The sequence below is a fragment of the Dreissena polymorpha genome, chromosome 3 (assembly GCF_020536995.1).
Source record: "Dreissena polymorpha isolate Duluth1 chromosome 3, UMN_Dpol_1.0, whole genome shotgun sequence".
In the NCBI taxonomy this organism is placed as follows: domain Eukaryota; kingdom Metazoa; phylum Mollusca; class Bivalvia; order Myida; family Dreissenidae; genus Dreissena; species Dreissena polymorpha.
Window position 1 is genome coordinate 98,621,776 of NC_068357.1, and position 18,541 is coordinate 98,640,316.

Here is an 18,541-nt window from a genome sequence, read left to right on the forward strand (position 1 = left end):
ACTTACAAGTGAAAAACACAACACAATAGATTAACTTTTGTTTAATTGTATTTATTTATTTAGAAAAGTAAATTGAAAACTGTATTTCAAAGTCAGCGTATACGCCGACTACATTTTTAAAAGATATTTATTGTTATAAATATATTTAATATAATATATTTAGTTGTTTTCGGTTTTAGCGATTACAAAGCATTTTCGAGGTTGCCTATAGTATGCCTGTAGGAATTGATGAACTAATATCCAACTGTCTATGTATTGAGAACTGTGAATATAAACAAGCTAAACCTTCTACTAACCTTCTACTTTTGCGTTGCTAGCACCCGTAAATACAAAAGATCGCCGCTATCTGTTGAGAACCAAAGAACGTTTTCCAGAAATAGCCGCTGTAGTAGCATGAACGAGGTTACGAAACAGGTCATTCGTATTATTATTATAAATTGTTTGTTATATTCGGGTTTAGCGATTATGAAACATTTTTTTTGTTTTTGTCTATCGTATCGCTGAAGTTATTGTTGAACTTATGTTCAACATTTTATAAATTGAGAATATAAATAAGCGTTAACTTTTTCCCGAATCTATTAATAGCCTCAATTTACGACCTGTACTACGTCATTGAGGTGTATGTGAGAGCGTAACCTATTGCGTTGTTATCGCCCGTGGACTTTCCTTTGTTTATCGACAGGCGCATCTATCAGTAACCTCATAATTATGAATGGACTGAGCAAAAATACTACGTCATGAAGACGCTGCAGAAAGTAGACTATTTTAATCATTCATAAACAATCTCCTCCGCGAGACGTACAATACGATCATTGTTTATTTATTCTTTTCTATAAAAGCACCGTTCGAAACTATTGCATTTAACACGATATTAATATCATGTTTCCATTTGTGAATGAATATAATTGGAGAACTCAAACCTCTTGTATAAATTATACAACTCTTTCTCGCGCGGATACGCGTAGTAACTAGGTATTGTGCTCCTAGTAGCTAAGCCGTGTCGACCTGAATTTTTGACTAACCACCTTAGACGGTCGCTAAGCGACCATCTAAAAAACTAAATGTTAAAATATTGCATTCAAACGGCAGTAAATTTCAATGTAGGATTTCTTTCTACCGCTTCCAGCGAACACATAATATTGATGTAATTGATCAGTACAGTAATCAAGGACTGAATTTGACCAACCACGGGCTCATATTTGGGTGAGAGGTAAAGACAAGCACTTGGATGCATAATCAAATAGATTATCTGTAAAACCGCGGAAATATAAGGGAAGGTGTGGCTATAAATATATGTCTTCATTCAGTCACAGTGATATTAATTAGCACAAACCAAAAAGCTATTAACTTGTATATTTTGAATCAGGTTTGATAAGGGTTTCAGTTACCTATAGGCTTACTTGTTACATGTTTAACAATAGTATAACAATTTAAGCCGGTTTTGTCGATTTCCTTATTTCAATGACTGCTCTATTGGTAGGAGCCTGTTAGCAGCTGTTGCATTTGGTAGCGCCACTTATGGCAAGGGTACTGGCCCAATATGGCTGGCTTACGTGACGTGTAAAGGTACCGAGTCGAGTTTGTCCTTCTGCCAGGCCTTAGATTGGGGCAATAACTACTGTAGTCATTACGAAGATGTCGGGGTAGATTGTGGTAAGCTTATACAGTAAATTCACATTTATTTCATTTAATCAAATGAAACTTGTCTTATTGGGTTGCAATTTTTATTAGTAAATGCATATAATTATTATGCAAGTTTTCATAGTGGGCAACTTACAAACAGACGATATAAATTTACCTAACATTTTGTTTTTGATAAAAGCTTACACATTAAGAAAACACTTTTCTTTTAAAAATCTAGATTTTTATTTGGGGGAAGAGACTCCTTGTTAAAATTAAGATCCAAATTCTATCAAATATTGTATCAGCTATGTTCATTATACAGTGTTGCCGTGGTTAAACAACTAACAACTTGCTTGACATTTTTATCGACCTTAATGATTCCGTGTGTTGCCACCTGATACAATCTACCTAAAATTGACCAAACAGAATCAATATGAGTCATTTATAGTGATATTTGTTTTTATTTTCGAAACTATATAGTAACCAGTCACTGAAGTAACTAATCATCTGATGACATTATGATCAATACATTTGAAAATATGTTCATGTCTGCTTAGTCACATCAATAATCCAGTTAATAATTTGGATCCTAAAATCAATTGTGCATAGTTCAGTGTTTAATCACTAATTTTGTTCTATCATGGCTCTAGGCAGTGTAAAAGATGCAACATGTGATGAAGCTCAGATTCCACCATTTAAGTCACTATTGCTCTAATAAGTGGTTTAACCCTTGCGATTTCCATTGTGGCGTTCTTGTAATACGTTTTCTCTACTTTTAGGCCTGAATTTTCGACTTGTAAATGGATCCAGTCATACCCAAGGGCGTCTCGAGGTTTTCTTCAACAACACTTGGGGTACAATATGTGACGACTACTTCGACAGTTTGGCAGCAAAAGTTGTTTGTCGCATGCTGGGATTCACAGGGTTTGTAATATTATCAGGAAGTTTATACTCGGCATCTGATGATCTTGTTTAAATGGCATGTAGTCCCATGTACGGTAGTCCCATAATTAGTTTGTTTTAATCCCCCATTTGGGCTCTATTTCGTTATCTATGTAGGGAAAGCAATATATTAGAAAAAACGTCACCGCTAGAACGGCATTTTACACAGTTTTGGTGTTTGTTATGCGACATGGTGTTGTAGTCTTTAACGGAGTATATTTGAAATTATGCCCTTAGGCTCAAAATGTGAACCTTCATGTTGGTAACTTAGTGTCGTTATATGTATATATTAAAAAGACAAACACGTTTATTAGTCATTTTTTGGCATCATATGACGGTCTTTTATGCAACTTGTTAACATTATTCTTCTTGGTTAAATATTTTGCCCGCGATTGAGGACTTTAATTCTCTAGCATATACATACACATTAAACAATATATTATTCTCCTTAATTTTTAACGCTTTGAGTATCCATTTGGTGTTAGTAAACAAAATGCAGTGGTCCTGTACAAAGTGTGTTTAAATTATTCACCAAGGTTGTAACACACAATGGGTTACTTGTTACAAATATAATTGCAACACAAAATCATGTTTACAATCTTCTATAGAACCATAAGACTTAGAGGTATGTAAAATCATACAGTGGTATTCTACAAATGTATTCAAATATTTATAATGTAGTGTAAAATGGTTGGCCTTGGGAGTAACTATTTTTCCTAATTGTAATTAGTAAAAACATTGCACTTGTTAAGATCCTTCCATCATCTCAATTTTAATTAAGATGAACCAGTATGGCCATTATTAGGACCCATTTGGTCTTGTTCGCATGAGTCTTTTGATGTTAACATCCCTAATTAACTTCTTGTTATATCGCCTCATTGCGTACATTTCCATTACCACGAAAGATCTCAGAGTTTGTGCTTCACAACTACAATAATTCGATCAAATTCCAAACGGGATATTTCTTCGAGCAATCACCTCGCACACCAAATTCATGTGTGGCGTACAGCTAAATATCTTTTGCATTTAAAAGTATCGGGTACTTTTCCCGTGGAAGGCAAACTATTTGAATCAACGTTTTTGCTTGCTATTACACTTAAAACTATTCCAAATAGTTGAGAGTTGTTAATAAATATATTCACTGACATTGAGAAACAGAAACAAGTGTGAACAAGTTTTTCATGTTCAACGTCAAACTCCCGACCTCTCTTATACAATATATTAAACGTTTTGTAAATACAAAGTTTGCGTGTGTATTGTTTTTTTAAATGACAGAAAACAATAGATAAATAGTACACAGTGAGTATTTGTTGTGCTTTTTGCTATTAACTTTGAATTATTGCAACACGTAAAAACATTGTATAGTGATTTATCAATGTTCTTTTGCTACATTAAATCATTTGTTAACAGAACCAATACACGTCAATTTTGTATTATAGTATTATCTGTGTTTACTGTATACGTGTATTAAACATACTTTACAAACAGAAAATCTAAATAATAAACACCACATAACATTCCATAATGTATTCAATACAAATAAAAGGGTCAGTTATGTTTTTTTTCGTATCGGGGCGATACGAAAAAACCTAACAGAACTCTTTTTTTTGTTCGTTCCTCGAACAATAATTACCCCTGATCATCTGATAATTGATTGCTCTGCAGGAGCTTGAGGTGTGTTTTTCAAATGGGATCAGAAATCATTTTATGATTAAATATTTTATTCATACTGCACTGAACACCAACTTTATATATCTTTATTTCCTACGAAAATCGAAAAAATGAGGCTTCAAATTTGTGTCGCCTTCTCATTCACTGATCTGAATAAGCACAGATGCGCAAGCCCTTCACTGGTAACGTTGCAACCAGTCTTGCTTAGAGTTTAAATTATTCCGGCTTTTAACATTTTGTTGCAATTAGGTAATAAGAAAACAATATTTTGGTGAATTCCTTATTTTAACGTCTGCTCTCTTGGTAGGAACCTTTTACCACCCGTTGCCTTGAGTAGCGACTATTATGGACAGGGTACTGGTCCAATATGGCTAGATGACGTGAGGTGTAACGGAACAGAGTCGAGTTTGTCCAACTGTCGGGCTAATAACTGGGGCGTTCACAACTGTCAACATAGAGATGATGTCGGAGTGGATTGTAGTGAGCATCTATAGTGCATTATCATTATATTTACGTTAACGAGCACACAAATGAAAATAAACGTGTTTAAATCATATATTGATTTGACACTACTCTCACAGGGTTGCACTGTCACAATTGTGCCCAGAAATAGTAACATACATTCAGTTACTTCGATGAAAACTGACACAAGCAACTTGAAGCTAATGTTCACATTGTTAAACTTATTTGTCTCAAACTGTTTCCCGTCCATCACAAATTAACTGCAGATAAAAGATAAATGAGAGCTGTTCCCAAAAAGTATGTAATACCAGTCGTGTATACACTTGATGATCGTGCTAGAACGGGTAGGTGCCAATTAATATTGCTGTAACCATGGCAGTCACGTGTGTCTATTATCTGGAATATGGAATATGAAAATATAAATCAGCAACAGAGTCCGAACATAAAGAAGCCAACAAGAATGGTTTAAACCATCGGAATATTACAGCCGGCCTCAGTGAGCATGATAATACACCATGACAACAACTGTCAATGTAACGCCTTATGAATTATAACAAATTCAATCATTTCTTTTTCAATTTTAACTTGACCTTGTTACAACATCTGACAGTCATGCCATTTCTAGTTCTGTAACATGAAGCCGTATATTATAATCATGACTGATTGGCATAATTCTTGCTTAGTCCATATAAACGGACTCCCAGAGCTTTTGATAATTTTTGCTATGGCGGCTCTGGGAGTCCATATGCACCCCTATATAAACATGGGTGCAGTTCAGCGCAGAGAATCCGTGCGCTTCACTAAACAGACGTCGTTCGAGACATATTGATAAAAATAATGAATAAACTGAATAAACATGTTAAATTTACCTGAACGGCAACGTACGGACGTTATCCTTTGCATGTACCCTGATACATACGACAATGTATCAACACACTATTCTCGTTGACATTTTTATTTTGAATTTGAAACAGTTTTTCTGTGTCGAATATTCGATATCGTTGTCGACTTAAATAGGCTCCATCACATAACCCGACGTGCAAAATATTGGTGTTCTGCGACCTTACCAATATTGGGTCAATTTTCCAATATGGCGGATACAGCGTACGAAAGAAAAACTATATTAAGTCAATAAAAAGCAATTATTTATTGCTTTAATGGTACCATTTGGATGAGTTTGTGGTTTAAACAGGTAAACTTTAATAAGTTCTTGCAGTTTCAGTGTTCCTTAACCCTTGCATTGTTGATAACATTTTGCACCCATGGACAAGAGAGAGCGCATTGCAACTCTCAGCAGCCCATTGGGTTATAGAGCTGAGAGTTGAATTATTGCAACTAACTTCTTGCTTTATTTGAAGCAAGCAAGTTTATACATTTAATATTTTTGTAATACATGTTACGAGGCTATCTGACCCCATTAGCATTGGAAACAGTGACACGATGATCATGGATACACTATAGCACGAGGCCGTTTAAATTACTACTATGTATTTAAGCAATTATTGAAAAATATATGGAATCATTTTTTATATAGATTTTTCTCTCATGTTCAAATACGTTACGAACTCTGAGGCATGGGTATACACTTTTGCGTGAGCACGTCGTTCAATTTATGTTTTTATCTATCTCTTGCAATTTTGGAAATTAAATCATTTTTTATGCAATAAGTGACTCTTTTACACCACTAATTATGTGACTATAGAGAACAACACAAGAGCAGTTATACATTAACTTACCCCGGGTGACTTGTTTGTGCTTGTTTGCTCATAATTGAGCCAATAAACCCGCCACGAACGTTTTTTAGATAGGGATAACACTATTTTGTTTCCGAAAACAAAAATATATTGTAGAGTGATACAAATTACATTTGTTTGTTTACCAGTGACCACGTTTTGTTTATATTGCGTCTATAACTAGAAACCAGTTGCTATATAGTTTAGAAAGTTTAAATTGTCAACACTTGGTGGATTGTAACCTACAGGATGTTTGCTATGGAGCTGCATCAAATGTACCGCCACATGTGAAAATATGCATTGACTTTGAACAACAAATATAGGAATTTGTCCTATTTGTGCTTCGGAGATAATTCTGATTTACGAAGAAGTGGTAAACATTATAGTTCAATGATCACAAGTCTTGTTGTGCAATCTTCCAAAACATCACTTTGAAGACATTCCTTTTTCAATCAGTTATTTTATTTAATTATTTTAAATATACCTTATACTATAATATTGCTTGGAACTATTTACCCCAGAGTGCATATGATCAAATTAGGAATGCATGTATATTTTTACTGATATATATTAGAGTCATTTAAGGGGTTCCATATCCTTGGTAGTTTCGGATCATATTTAATATAAATTTCACTTAATATAATGCTCGAGCACTTAAAAGGCCGTCTGTATTTTTTGTCTTTGACAAATGTAAAAACAGTTTCAAGGCTGCGTGAATCCTTGTAAGTTCGGAACCTTCTACACGGACTGAAATTGTCGATGTATTGCTCCTAGCTTTTTTTTAAATAACCAGCAACTAGCACTGCAGGTTGACTGGAAGATCATTTTTAAGCGAGGAAGAACCCTATGGTCTATACACTTTCTAATTCAATACATTTTAGAACCTGGTTTTTTAAATAAATTATAATAAATCATAGAAAAATGTAAAATATTTACCAGAAACTTTATTCGTATGACACACTGGCAAAGCGACCGTTCGTTATTGTTGAAGCACTTGCTTTGTAAGCCTCTTGTCATAGGTAACTAATACACTAGTGTTGAGCGGGCACTAACATAAAAACATCCCCGGAGTAAGGTCACTAAAATACTTAGAAGAGATAACCAAGAAAGAAGCATTATGATGTAAGGTATACTATATGTTAAAAGTTAGCAAATTTGTAAAGCGATTTTGCAAAGAGTTAGAACTATGTCGCAAATATTTCGCTACATCGTTTACAAACGACGATATATTCTTAGTTCCTTTAATTTATAAGAACTAGAAAATATGAACGAACGCTCATTGGACATGTGTTCATATCGTTTAAGTGCATTCTACCTTTAGAGGGGTTTAGGCTCAGATGCATTGAATTTCGTCACAAAGTTGACGTACTTAAACGAGTGTTTATAAAATAGTGTGTAGATACGATTTCACAAGCAAGGAATCTTTAAGTCGGTAAATTATTTTCATCTTTCGAAATGACAAAACTAGGAAATATTACATACATTTTAAGGAGATAACACCAAAGACAAAATCTCGTAAATGTTTTAAATTAAGTTGACATTATTTGTCAAGAGCTTGAGCAGACGACATGACATCTCGGAACGGCTATTATATTTTGTCATGTATATGATTTTTAGGTCGTGAGTAATTTTTTTAAAGATGTTCCATCACAAATATTTAAAACATATATACTTTTTAAACAAAATTATAAACCTTTGGTCCTTGTCTTAAAAAAAAATTTGATTTTCCTGTAATAATTATAATTAATGGATTGTGTTGATAGTGTCAAACTGCCATCTTGCATAAAGAATCTTCTTTAGCCGTGGATTCTGATGGGCTTTTCCAGTTTCTCGATTCTCTTGCTAAAAGAGCCTTAAAACTGAATTAGCAGGGGGTGTTATTTGCTTGTAAACAAATGTCAGCAGAAGATGTTGAAAATACTCATAAATGAATGAATTTGTGTTACTAGGAAACACTATTTATATAAATACTAAAAAGGAAAAATGTTTAATAACGTATCGAGTTATGATGAATGACATTATTGACCTGTTTTTATCTTATTTTTTATTAGCAAAACGATAATGACTATGTCAACACGTTTCCCGGTACGAAGTGAATAATATGCGAACATTTTATAAAATCATGATACCCACGACTCAAAAAGAACCCACGACTCAACAAGCACCTACCTTGTTAATGATGAATATATACATATTCAAAATCCATACATTTTAAAACAAGTTAGCATTATCATTGTGTGAATGAGCAACGAATCAGGCAGTTTTAACTATTCTTATTTAATATAATACATGATAACCATGATGGTTATATTCACGCTTTGTAAATATTCCTGAATTGGTGTCTCTTGGGTTTAGTGGATCTAATTGGAAGAGTAAAAACAGTTTGTAAAGGCATGATTCCAAGGGCAAGACATTGAAAGTGTTTGTATTCTTGCAGATTAACCGAAGTATACATATATGAAACGTATTCATTTTCTGAGAACTAAATACTATCATACAGCAAGTCTTTACATGTTTTATTCAGTGGGTCTATATTAACAAGGAATTGAAATATTTAAGCTTGCGTAGACAATATGACAGGCCTTAGTAATCAGACAATATATACAATCTTTAATTTGAACACACAGTACAATAATATAAATGAGACCGTCAGTTAAACATTGTCGTATCTTCTCAACATCGCATGTATATAATCTCTCTCGTTATTGTATTCAAATTGGACAATATTTGGTTAATCATTTGAAGATCACATTGTTTGTCACTGGTCACTTTGATCATATACGTAATGAAAAGTCTAAGTTTAATGCCACATGTGAAATGTACGATCATACTTTGAAATCAAAAGTGTCCGTTGCCATTCAACATTTCGTTATGATTTTGTCGATATGAAAGATGTGCTTGAAAAGCAAAAGTTTTTTTTTCTCTTTTATATGGCTCATCAATTTGTACAATTATTACTTCCTTTTGTGTGAGAAAATAGAACCATGCTTTGTATGATTTAATTTACTATTATTTAAGTATGGAGACGATATATGAAGTTTACAAGTGTTCAGAGGATTTATACTGACAGAGCCCGTCCCTTATAATCATCTACTCTGAAACACTAGGCGGGGCTGGGTGCAAACAAATGTTAGAACTTGAATTGCTATTACTGCAAATGTAGTATTGTAGTATTTCATTTCCATTTGCTTCATTAATTGATACTTCGTGACTGTTAAGTGTTAACAAACAATGAAGTGTTTACATGATTCCTAATATTGACTTAAAGGGACCTTTTCACATTTTGTTACATTGAAAAAAAATTGTTTCAGGTTCGCAAATTTTCATTGTTGTTATCATATTTGTGAGGAAACAGTAATACTGAACATTTACCATGCTCTAAAATATCCATTATCTGCATCTTTTGACGATTAAAAAAAGAGAAAATTATAAAGCGTTTCAACGCGAAACGATTTAATAATTTGGAGAGTTCTGTTGTTGTTAAATTTTGTGAACCACGAGGTTTGCATATAAAAGGTATAAAACACATTACTGATTGTATGAGCACGGATGGCCGAGTGGTCTATGCGATAGACTTTTACTCCAGGGGTCAGTGAGTCGAGCCCAGTTGAGGGTTCTTTTTTTCATTTTTTGTTATGTTATTGATGTTTTGTGCTGGAGGGTTTTATATCCAATGTTTACATTTATCAAACTTCAATACATGCCAAAATCTGTGAACATAACCCTTTAAACGATTATGTCAAAAATGAATTTTAAGATGCAATAACATTTTGTCATTAATTTATTTTTATTTTATCAATACAACCCGATTATTTTGATTATGAATTTTATCTATAAAATACATTATAAGATAAAAGGCTTTCGCTTTTCTAAAACTAAAATGCTAAATATTAGAAAACATGTAAATCAACAATGGTCAATTTGAAAGTACACGCAATTAATTAAAACTTTGAAAAACGGGTCAATGAACTCTTTTTGAGATTTTGTATAATAGAGAACGATAGGTAAGTTTTGTGTGTGTATATGAATGAATTTAAACATTTCAGTAAATGCAGATAGTGTCTGTTCTTGACGGCAGGCGTTGCTTTGACAAAATGTATCCTAAAGTGTAATAAAAACGATGGAGTAAGATAAACATTGCATATCTGAGAAAGCAAACGTAAATTATCCGACATGAAGAGTTTTATTTAATGAAATAATTCAATGAAATGAGTGTAGCTTAATTTATTATGAGAAATATAAATGCATTTTTCTTAAAACCAAAATAAGTAAATATTATCTTACATTCTTCTAGAGCACAAAATATTGCTGACATCCTTAATAGGATGGGTTGTTTAAGCTGGTTTCCTTGATAGTTATAATAATAATTATCTATTCAAATGTCTATTTCAGGTCCATCTGTGTCGATTATTGGTAATCAGCCGGTAAATGAAAACAGCAGCCTCCGTCTTCTTTGCCAACTATCAACATGCTTCTCATCAAGGTGTAACTACTTCTGGACGTCATCGATAGCGATAAACGGAGACACTTCTCAACAAGACATAATGCTGACAAATATAAAACGGGATTGGAATTCAGCAACAATATATTGTCGAGTCACCGTTAATGGGTCCTTTTTCAGGGGATCAACCACAATTAAAGTACAGTGTAAGTTTTATCAGTATTCCTGTTGAATTCACGTGCGAAATAAAAATAAAATAATGAAAGACTTTCCGCGGAAAAGAATATTTATGCCGCATTAAGCGAATGTCTGGTTGAAACAATATTTATTTTATTATTTTTAAAAACATGAAAGAAATATAGTATAAACATACATTCTACTTTTGACAATATATGCTTTACATTAAGACTACAAAGTACAATTTTATAGAATTGAGAAAAAAAGCTCGAGTCTTAGGCTATTTCTCTCTTATGTCAATTGGAACTGCTTCATATATGGTGTACACTATTTAAATTTTAACTACGATGTATAGAAATGTCAAGACTATTTACAGTGTCGAATGTAAGTTGGAGTATACAGTATAGGAAAGGGAAAATCAAATCAGTCATAATACAAAAAGTCTAATTTGTTATCTACACAACCATGTATTATGCCTTTTAAGCGTGTGTACGCCTTTCAGTTTGGCGTTATTACGCCTTTTTTAGCGTTATAGTGCGTTTGTTTGCGTTATTACGCGTTTGTTATCGTAGCTACACCTTTATTTGCATCAATACGTGTTTGTTATCGTAGTTACGCCTTTATTTGCTAATACGACTTCGAACTATTTTTTTTTATTTTCAGTGGTATTAATGAGCTTTCGTCCTTTATGATGTTAGTTGTTTGGACAATTTTCTGAGTAGGCTGAATTTTCCAGTATGAATGCACTGAACTAGTGCCACATTGTTGAGGAAAACGGCCACTTTCAACTGTTGATGCCATGTTTGTGTTTATGTCTAGAAATAATACATGTATACATTAACTGGATACATCTGTACTTTTTCCTGATTAGGAAACTATGTTTTCCAATCAGGAAACCTCCGAAACTGACGGTTCCGATAGTTTTCCGATCGGGAAAATTTGTTTCTAATTCGGAAAACCATTGATTTTACCATTTTTACGTAGATTACGTAGATTATACAAATTTGGCAACTATATTGAAAGAAAACCAGGACCTTAAAAAACATTTTGCACGGTAAAAATTTAGATATGTATTTCCTCTACAGAAAGGCGGTGTTAAAACAGATTTTGTGTATATTAAAGTTTTCCCCCAGTCTATTTTCTGAACCCACCAAACAATTGCTGTTTTATTTCCCGATCGGGTATAAAAATGCAAATTTTGTCCATGTGTTTCCCGATCAGGAAACCAATATGGGGATTCCCCTAGTTCCCCGAACGGGAAGTTTCTTCCACTGACAACGTAAAATAAGTTTTTGCAATTTAAAAATGTTGCGATAAGACAATAAAACAGTTTTGGGACAGGGCATTGTCAAAAGAATAAGGTATGTTAATTAGATGGAGTGATGTTAACATCTATTACTATCTCGGATGAAATACTGAACATGTTTTTTCTCAACGAATTTGTTTTGACACCGAAGATAAGTTTTTGCAAAGTGTAAGGTCTGAAACTGGACAACATGTCAAATAAAATTGCTATTTTTAGTAGTTGGCAAGTAAAGAAAAAGTGATATTATCTTTAATCTAGCCACATTGACAACATGGACTTTCTGATATGTTTTTCGTGTCCGAATGTTCATAAATATTGCTACAATGCGTTTGAAAACGTGCATGAAGAATATTATACGTCTGCTCCCATCGTATTAATTAATGAATTGACAGTTTGTATTTATTAAACTCCGCAAAGTCCGAGGGATATATATATATATATTTTGCGTTGTCCGTCGTTCCGTAAGTAATGTCCGCCCGTCCGTCTGTCGCAAAATGTTCAGGGCTATATCTCAGAAACTATATAAGATATCAATATGCGACTTCGTATTAATGAGATGTGCAATGCAAATGAACCATAACCTTTCACTTACTAAATCAAGAGTTATTTCCATTTAATTGTGTTTTAATGATCTAACATTTCAGGGCTATAGGTCAGATAACAATACATTGTTTCAACATGAAACGGCATGGGTGTATTGATATCTATGAGGAGAAGTTTCACGCATACAAATTTTTACCATGCACTTTCTTAAATAATAACTATTTTCCTTTTTTGTTTTCGTAGTATAAAACTTTTCAGGGTATATCTCAGATATGATACAAGATTTTAACGACATGGGTGTGTAGAAATCGATGAGATGTGACATAATATGTATCTTTACATCAATGAAGTTTAATGTTGAAATCTTGTATCGTATCTGAGACACATCCCTGAAAATTTACATCGTACGAAAGGGATATTATGCTTACTCTTATTTTGGAAAGTGTTTGATTATGGTTCTTGTGCATGTCACATCAACTCGATGTGGTAATCACTTTTATAAATAAATACAAAGCTTTTTTGATCTAACCGTATTTTAACACAACTAACAATATTGAACTAAATAAAATTAAAATTTGCCGCAAATGATAAAGGCTAATAATTGTTAAACTTGTGTTTATACATACATAATTCAACCAACATTCATTCGTAAAGGATATATATTACAAGCATTGACATTGTAAGACCGCATAATGAATGATTCTTTTATAAAAAGGAATAGTTTAATAAGTTTTGCTGTGTTACTTGTCGTCAGTATTTCTAAACATTTATATTCTGTTTGCCTCATAAAGTCTTTACGTTTGATTTAATTGAAGGAAGGGAAGGCGATGATTTTTTTCGGCTCCTTTAATAGACCAGCTAGCTATAGTCCTTTTTACTAGAATGCACATTTTTTCTATATCATTGCCCGTGCACACAGGTATTAAAAACAGTGTTATTTAATGTCATGTAAAGTAGACATGACTATATCACATTATAAGATCAAAATTTTGACTCCCTTATTTACAGTTTTACAATTACATATTTTGAATTAACTTTACTGAAACTTATGAATCCATTCTTGAGCTCTTTTTGATTGTCTATGATTAATGAAAGGTTAAATTTTTCCAATCATTTGTTTCTAGTATAAGATGTTATTTGTGTATGTATCTGTGCGTGTGAACTGTGTGTTTGTGTCGGTATAATGTTATGCATGGATTTTGTGTACCTCGTTTAAAGCATTACGTCTACAAGCTACATTATATAGAAAATATGGTACATAAAAATACATAAAAACAATTATATTATGTATTGTTTTATGTCCATTAAGACGCCCCTGATGTGACGCTAACTTGGGACGAGCGCGCAAAGATATTCACTTGCACAGCCGCGGGAAATCCCGACAATTATACTTTTCACGCACTGGAGCATCGCATATCAGGCTCTCTGATAAGAAACATCAGTTTTCAATCGGGTACAGACGGGTCACGTAATGCGGCCCTACAGAAACTAAGTTACCAGGACAACGGAACGTACAAGTGCGCAGTTGAAAATGGTATTCGTAAAAATGGGGCAATACAACAAAGTCAACTGTTGGATCTGGTTATAAAAGGTACGTCCTATACGAACACCTTTACACATATTTTAATTTGTTTTATTAAAATGTTATGAGATTTTTCAGCATGTATTATAATATTAAAGCAAAATTATTCATTATCAGTATTAACTCTTATATCGTGAAGGTGGTATCCTGTTTCCAAGGTTTGTGTTTCGCCACTGATTTACGCATTAATGGATTATTGGTATGACTATAAAACAATTGTGTTCCTCAGAAAAAAAAATGTTTAAAATGTTTAAATGTTTAAATGTTTAATATGTTCCATTCTAGACGTACCCATTCTGTTGGCATACACAAAAGCATATAGCGTCTCAAAAGGCGACCCACTGAACCTCACCATTCCGGTTTACGCCTTCCCAGCCGTTCCGAGAACCGGAATTGTGATCAAGATAGGAAATCGCATAATGAGTACCTCAGAAAATATCACTGTTAACTTAGAGAAAGGTACTGGCTCCGTATCTTTCCATAATAAAAACATTGCAAGCGAGATCCAAACGCTGTCAGTGGTGATCAACGCTATGCATGAAGATTACTTCGGGCATTGGTCAGTGAACTTCAATAACGATTTTGGAAAAACAACAGCATACTTTTCCCTCAACGTGTATAAACCGGACGCTACTGCTCAACGTATGTAAACACAGGCTTTTTGTAATTTTCAATTTCAATCATTTTAATGACCATACGATATAATACAATAAAAACAACGTATACAAAGGCTGTTCAACTTAATTTATCTAGTACTTTTTCAACATTATTTTTCTTGGCATAGTGCCATAGGTTTTTAAATACACTTTTGTGATATATTTAAATCATAATGGCCTAGTGGATATAATGTCCGCCTAGCGACCGGGAGGTCACGGCTTTGATCTCCACATGGAGCGGCCTTCGTTCTCTCCCCAATACACCAATAATACTGGTTTTTGTCCCAAGAAACGGACTCGAGAGCGTTTCAATAAGCCTCAAGCTTTCCATGAAATCGAGCTAAAATATAAAGGTCTATACTCAATCATAATCCCAATCAACGAAATAACACAGGGAACCAACAAAACATAGTCGATACAAACGTTATACCTGCTGTTTCTTATGAATTTTCTTTTGAAGTTGAAACAAAAATAAGGTTGCAAATGCAAACAAAAAATAGGATTCTGACTGCCTGGTATTGTCTTTAAATTTTAAAATAATCTGAGGAGTACTTATAAAATGTATAAAATACAAGACGCAAAAAAACAGTCCGGTTTACCAAGAGGTGAATGTGACTTTTTACTTCTTTTGGACTTTCGCTATTTTGTTCTAGTTTTTAAAAGTATCTACTTAAGGTATGATATAACATTATAAAAATACAATTAATACAAATATCATCAATGCTCTTTAAGTTTAAGTATGGTTACATAATTCGTTTCTTATTTGGATATTTACTCAGAGTAAACTATGCCTTCAGATGTTGGAATGACAGTGGGGAGTGTAATTGGCGGCCTTGCAGGCGTAGTGCTGATTGTTTTGATTGTTTGCTTTGTAAGGAAGAAGACGCGTAGTAAGTTAAACATTTAAAGTTAAGTTTGTTGTATGACTTTCAGCTTAAAAAAGCTACTATCATAACAAATGTTGAATCATAATTATATTATACCTTTGTTCTTAACACAAATATTGACTAAAATACACTCAACTAATGTTTACTAGGAGCAACTTAAAGCCAACAACTTATTTGGCATAGTTAATTGAAGTATAAACAAAAAACATATTTTATCTATGCCAATTAGAATATATCTGGTGGTTGCAAGGTAGAAATCCGTCTTTTTGCGCTTTAAAACTTAAAAGTAATCGCGTTTGTCGAAAGGACGTATGCGTCTATAAATCCTACTTTCGGTTTTAAAGGCGATACCGTTTGAAAAATAATTAATTACTTGCTAACTAGGCTATATATTTAATGACAATTTTGCACACTTCAAATTGTATCTATATGTATTGGTTAACATGTATTTCACTTCAAGGTCAGAGGCAAAGTGTGTGGCTTTAACTACGTACTCCAAGCGCAGTACATATTAGACCATTCGTGTAAAGTGTATTTTATTTTGACACACGTTTCATTAAATTTAACAAATGAGAAAACAGAACAAGCGTTTTCAATCAAACGCAAATAAGCATGTTATTTATTTTTGATTGCAGATAAAAAGCCTCCGTAAGTAACTTGTATATGCTATCGAATATCCAAATCTTAATGTATTTTTATATGTAATAATATGAATCTAGATATGCGTAAACCTAAGAAATGCATTACTTAAACTTTAAGATACATTATTTTTAAAAAACGATCGCAAACGCAACCAGTTTATGCGCGTCATGGCAGTAAATAATTTATTTTCCAGACAAATGATCCCGTTTCCGAAAATTCTCGGCACTATAAAAGAGGAACAGAGCCAGGGTAACTAGAACTTATTTGTGTCGAAAAAAAATATTAAAAAGTTGTATGGACCTAATAACGAATGTTTACATGTACCGCCACCAAATCTATCGGATAATCGGATATTAAAAAACACAATGCAATATATATTCTATTCTCTCGTGGGTCGACCAGTCTAATTTAAGGTATGGGCTTGCACCTAAAGGTATTAATGTATCTTCTAATTTCAGTGCGTGCAGAGGGTTATGAGTAAGTGTGTCTTTGAATATTTGTTTTAAAATTTCTTTGTTGAACTCAATTGACTTATCTTAAAACTAAGTTTTTATATATGTAAAACGCACTCAATCGTGTTTGGATTTAAATAACAATATTTTTTGTTTTCATAGAAACGGTAACTAGTATCCATGGTTACACTTGCACTTTTTGAGGTACGATTCTGTCTTGTCATGGTCGACTGATACATTAAATTCTATATTCCATATTCAAACAATTTACCTTATTACACTCATCTTAAGTGGTGCTACATCGGCAAAATTGTTTAAAACATTTTATTGAATATTTATATTGTATATATTTATTTTACTAAAGCGCAACTTTTAAAGTCGATGATGAAGAGCCTCATTCAGCTGGACAAGTCCCCGGCAGGTTGTTGATCCTAGACCTCAGTTGACGTTTTATAATAATACATATCTCGACAACCACTAAAACCAGCACAAAGGCTATATATATTGTAAAATGAGTCTAATACCTTCCTTCTGAGTGGTATGGTTTTGTCAATGAAACGGTGACACAAGTTCACAAAGTAAATCGATTACAAAATATAGAAAACAATTCAAGAGCGGATTTATCGTCATTGAGTTCATGAGTATACAATTTGTTTTGACGAGCTATGAACCCAAAATATAAACTCCGTATAAGCCGAAACCATGATTGTCTTCTCAAATCAAACACATTGCTTTGCTTTCAATACCGACTTGTATTCAAATTAAGCACTTCCGCAGAAGTGAAACGTATTCTCGTAAACTTAAATGATTTATGTATCGTTTCTAAATAATTATCAATCAATACGTATATGAATCTTATTCACTAAAAATGTCGACATCATTATTCTCTATTTAAAGAACAAACTCTACAGAATAAGATAATGATTTAAGTTAGACAAATACAACTACGAGTCAATATTAAACTTATAATGACATGTGCAGATATTTAAAAAACGCACCCTTTACAAGCACATTTGTATTGGTTATTTATCAATCTGAGTTCGGTTTTTACAGAAAAGCGTCTATGGATAGAAATCAGTATATCAAAGCCAAAGGTCATTCAAACGACGAAGCCAAACGTCATTCAAACGACTATAAGAATGCGACCAAGCAATTGGATAAACCAAAGAACAAAGCCCCCGGCAGGAGATCGTATAACCGCGTGAATGAAAACACACAGTTAGCACAAAATACAGAGTTGGAACATGGGTGTATCAACATAACGTTAGCACACACGTCTTCAAAGACCCCTTCAGCAGAATGGTCTGTGAGTTGCGCACCCATACAAGAAGAAAATGAAGATGAATTAAAAAATGGTGCACAAAAAATCCAGCTGAACATATATATTGCACCCAAATAACGCTCGGGAAAACACCAATTTAGTA

General features: G+C 33.3%; 2 protein-coding genes across 2 annotated transcripts in view; both read left to right on the top strand.

Moving 5' to 3' along the window:
• LOC127872457 (deleted in malignant brain tumors 1 protein-like) overlaps window positions 1-16,675 on the top strand; it is a 40,213-nt gene extending 23,538 nt beyond the window's left edge. The window contains exons 5-12 of the mRNA XM_052415790.1: window positions 1,481-1,653; window positions 2,403-2,547; window positions 4,544-4,716; window positions 10,824-11,078; window positions 14,208-14,489; window positions 14,766-15,122; window positions 15,934-16,026; window positions 16,659-16,675. Coding sequence (XP_052271750.1) covers window positions 1,481-1,653; window positions 2,403-2,547; window positions 4,544-4,716; window positions 10,824-11,078; window positions 14,208-14,489; window positions 14,766-15,122; window positions 15,934-16,026; window positions 16,659-16,675 — 1,495 coding nt within the window. The remainder of the gene's footprint in view (window positions 1-1,480; window positions 1,654-2,402; window positions 2,548-4,543; window positions 4,717-10,823; window positions 11,079-14,207; window positions 14,490-14,765; window positions 15,123-15,933; window positions 16,027-16,658) is intronic.
• The window catches only part of LOC127875479 (uncharacterized), a 3,319-nt gene continuing 1,027 nt past the window's right edge, over window positions 16,250-18,541 (top strand). Inside the window, exons 1-4 of the mRNA XM_052420556.1 lie at window positions 16,250-16,914; window positions 17,124-17,142; window positions 17,482-17,538; window positions 18,171-18,541. The exon at window positions 18,171-18,541 is cut by the window's right edge and continues 1,027 nt beyond it. Of these exons, the coding sequence (XP_052276516.1) occupies window positions 16,824-16,914; window positions 17,124-17,142; window positions 17,482-17,538; window positions 18,171-18,516 (513 nt within the window). The 5' untranslated portion in view covers window positions 16,250-16,823 and the 3' untranslated portion in view covers window positions 18,517-18,541. The remainder of the gene's footprint in view (window positions 16,915-17,123; window positions 17,143-17,481; window positions 17,539-18,170) is intronic.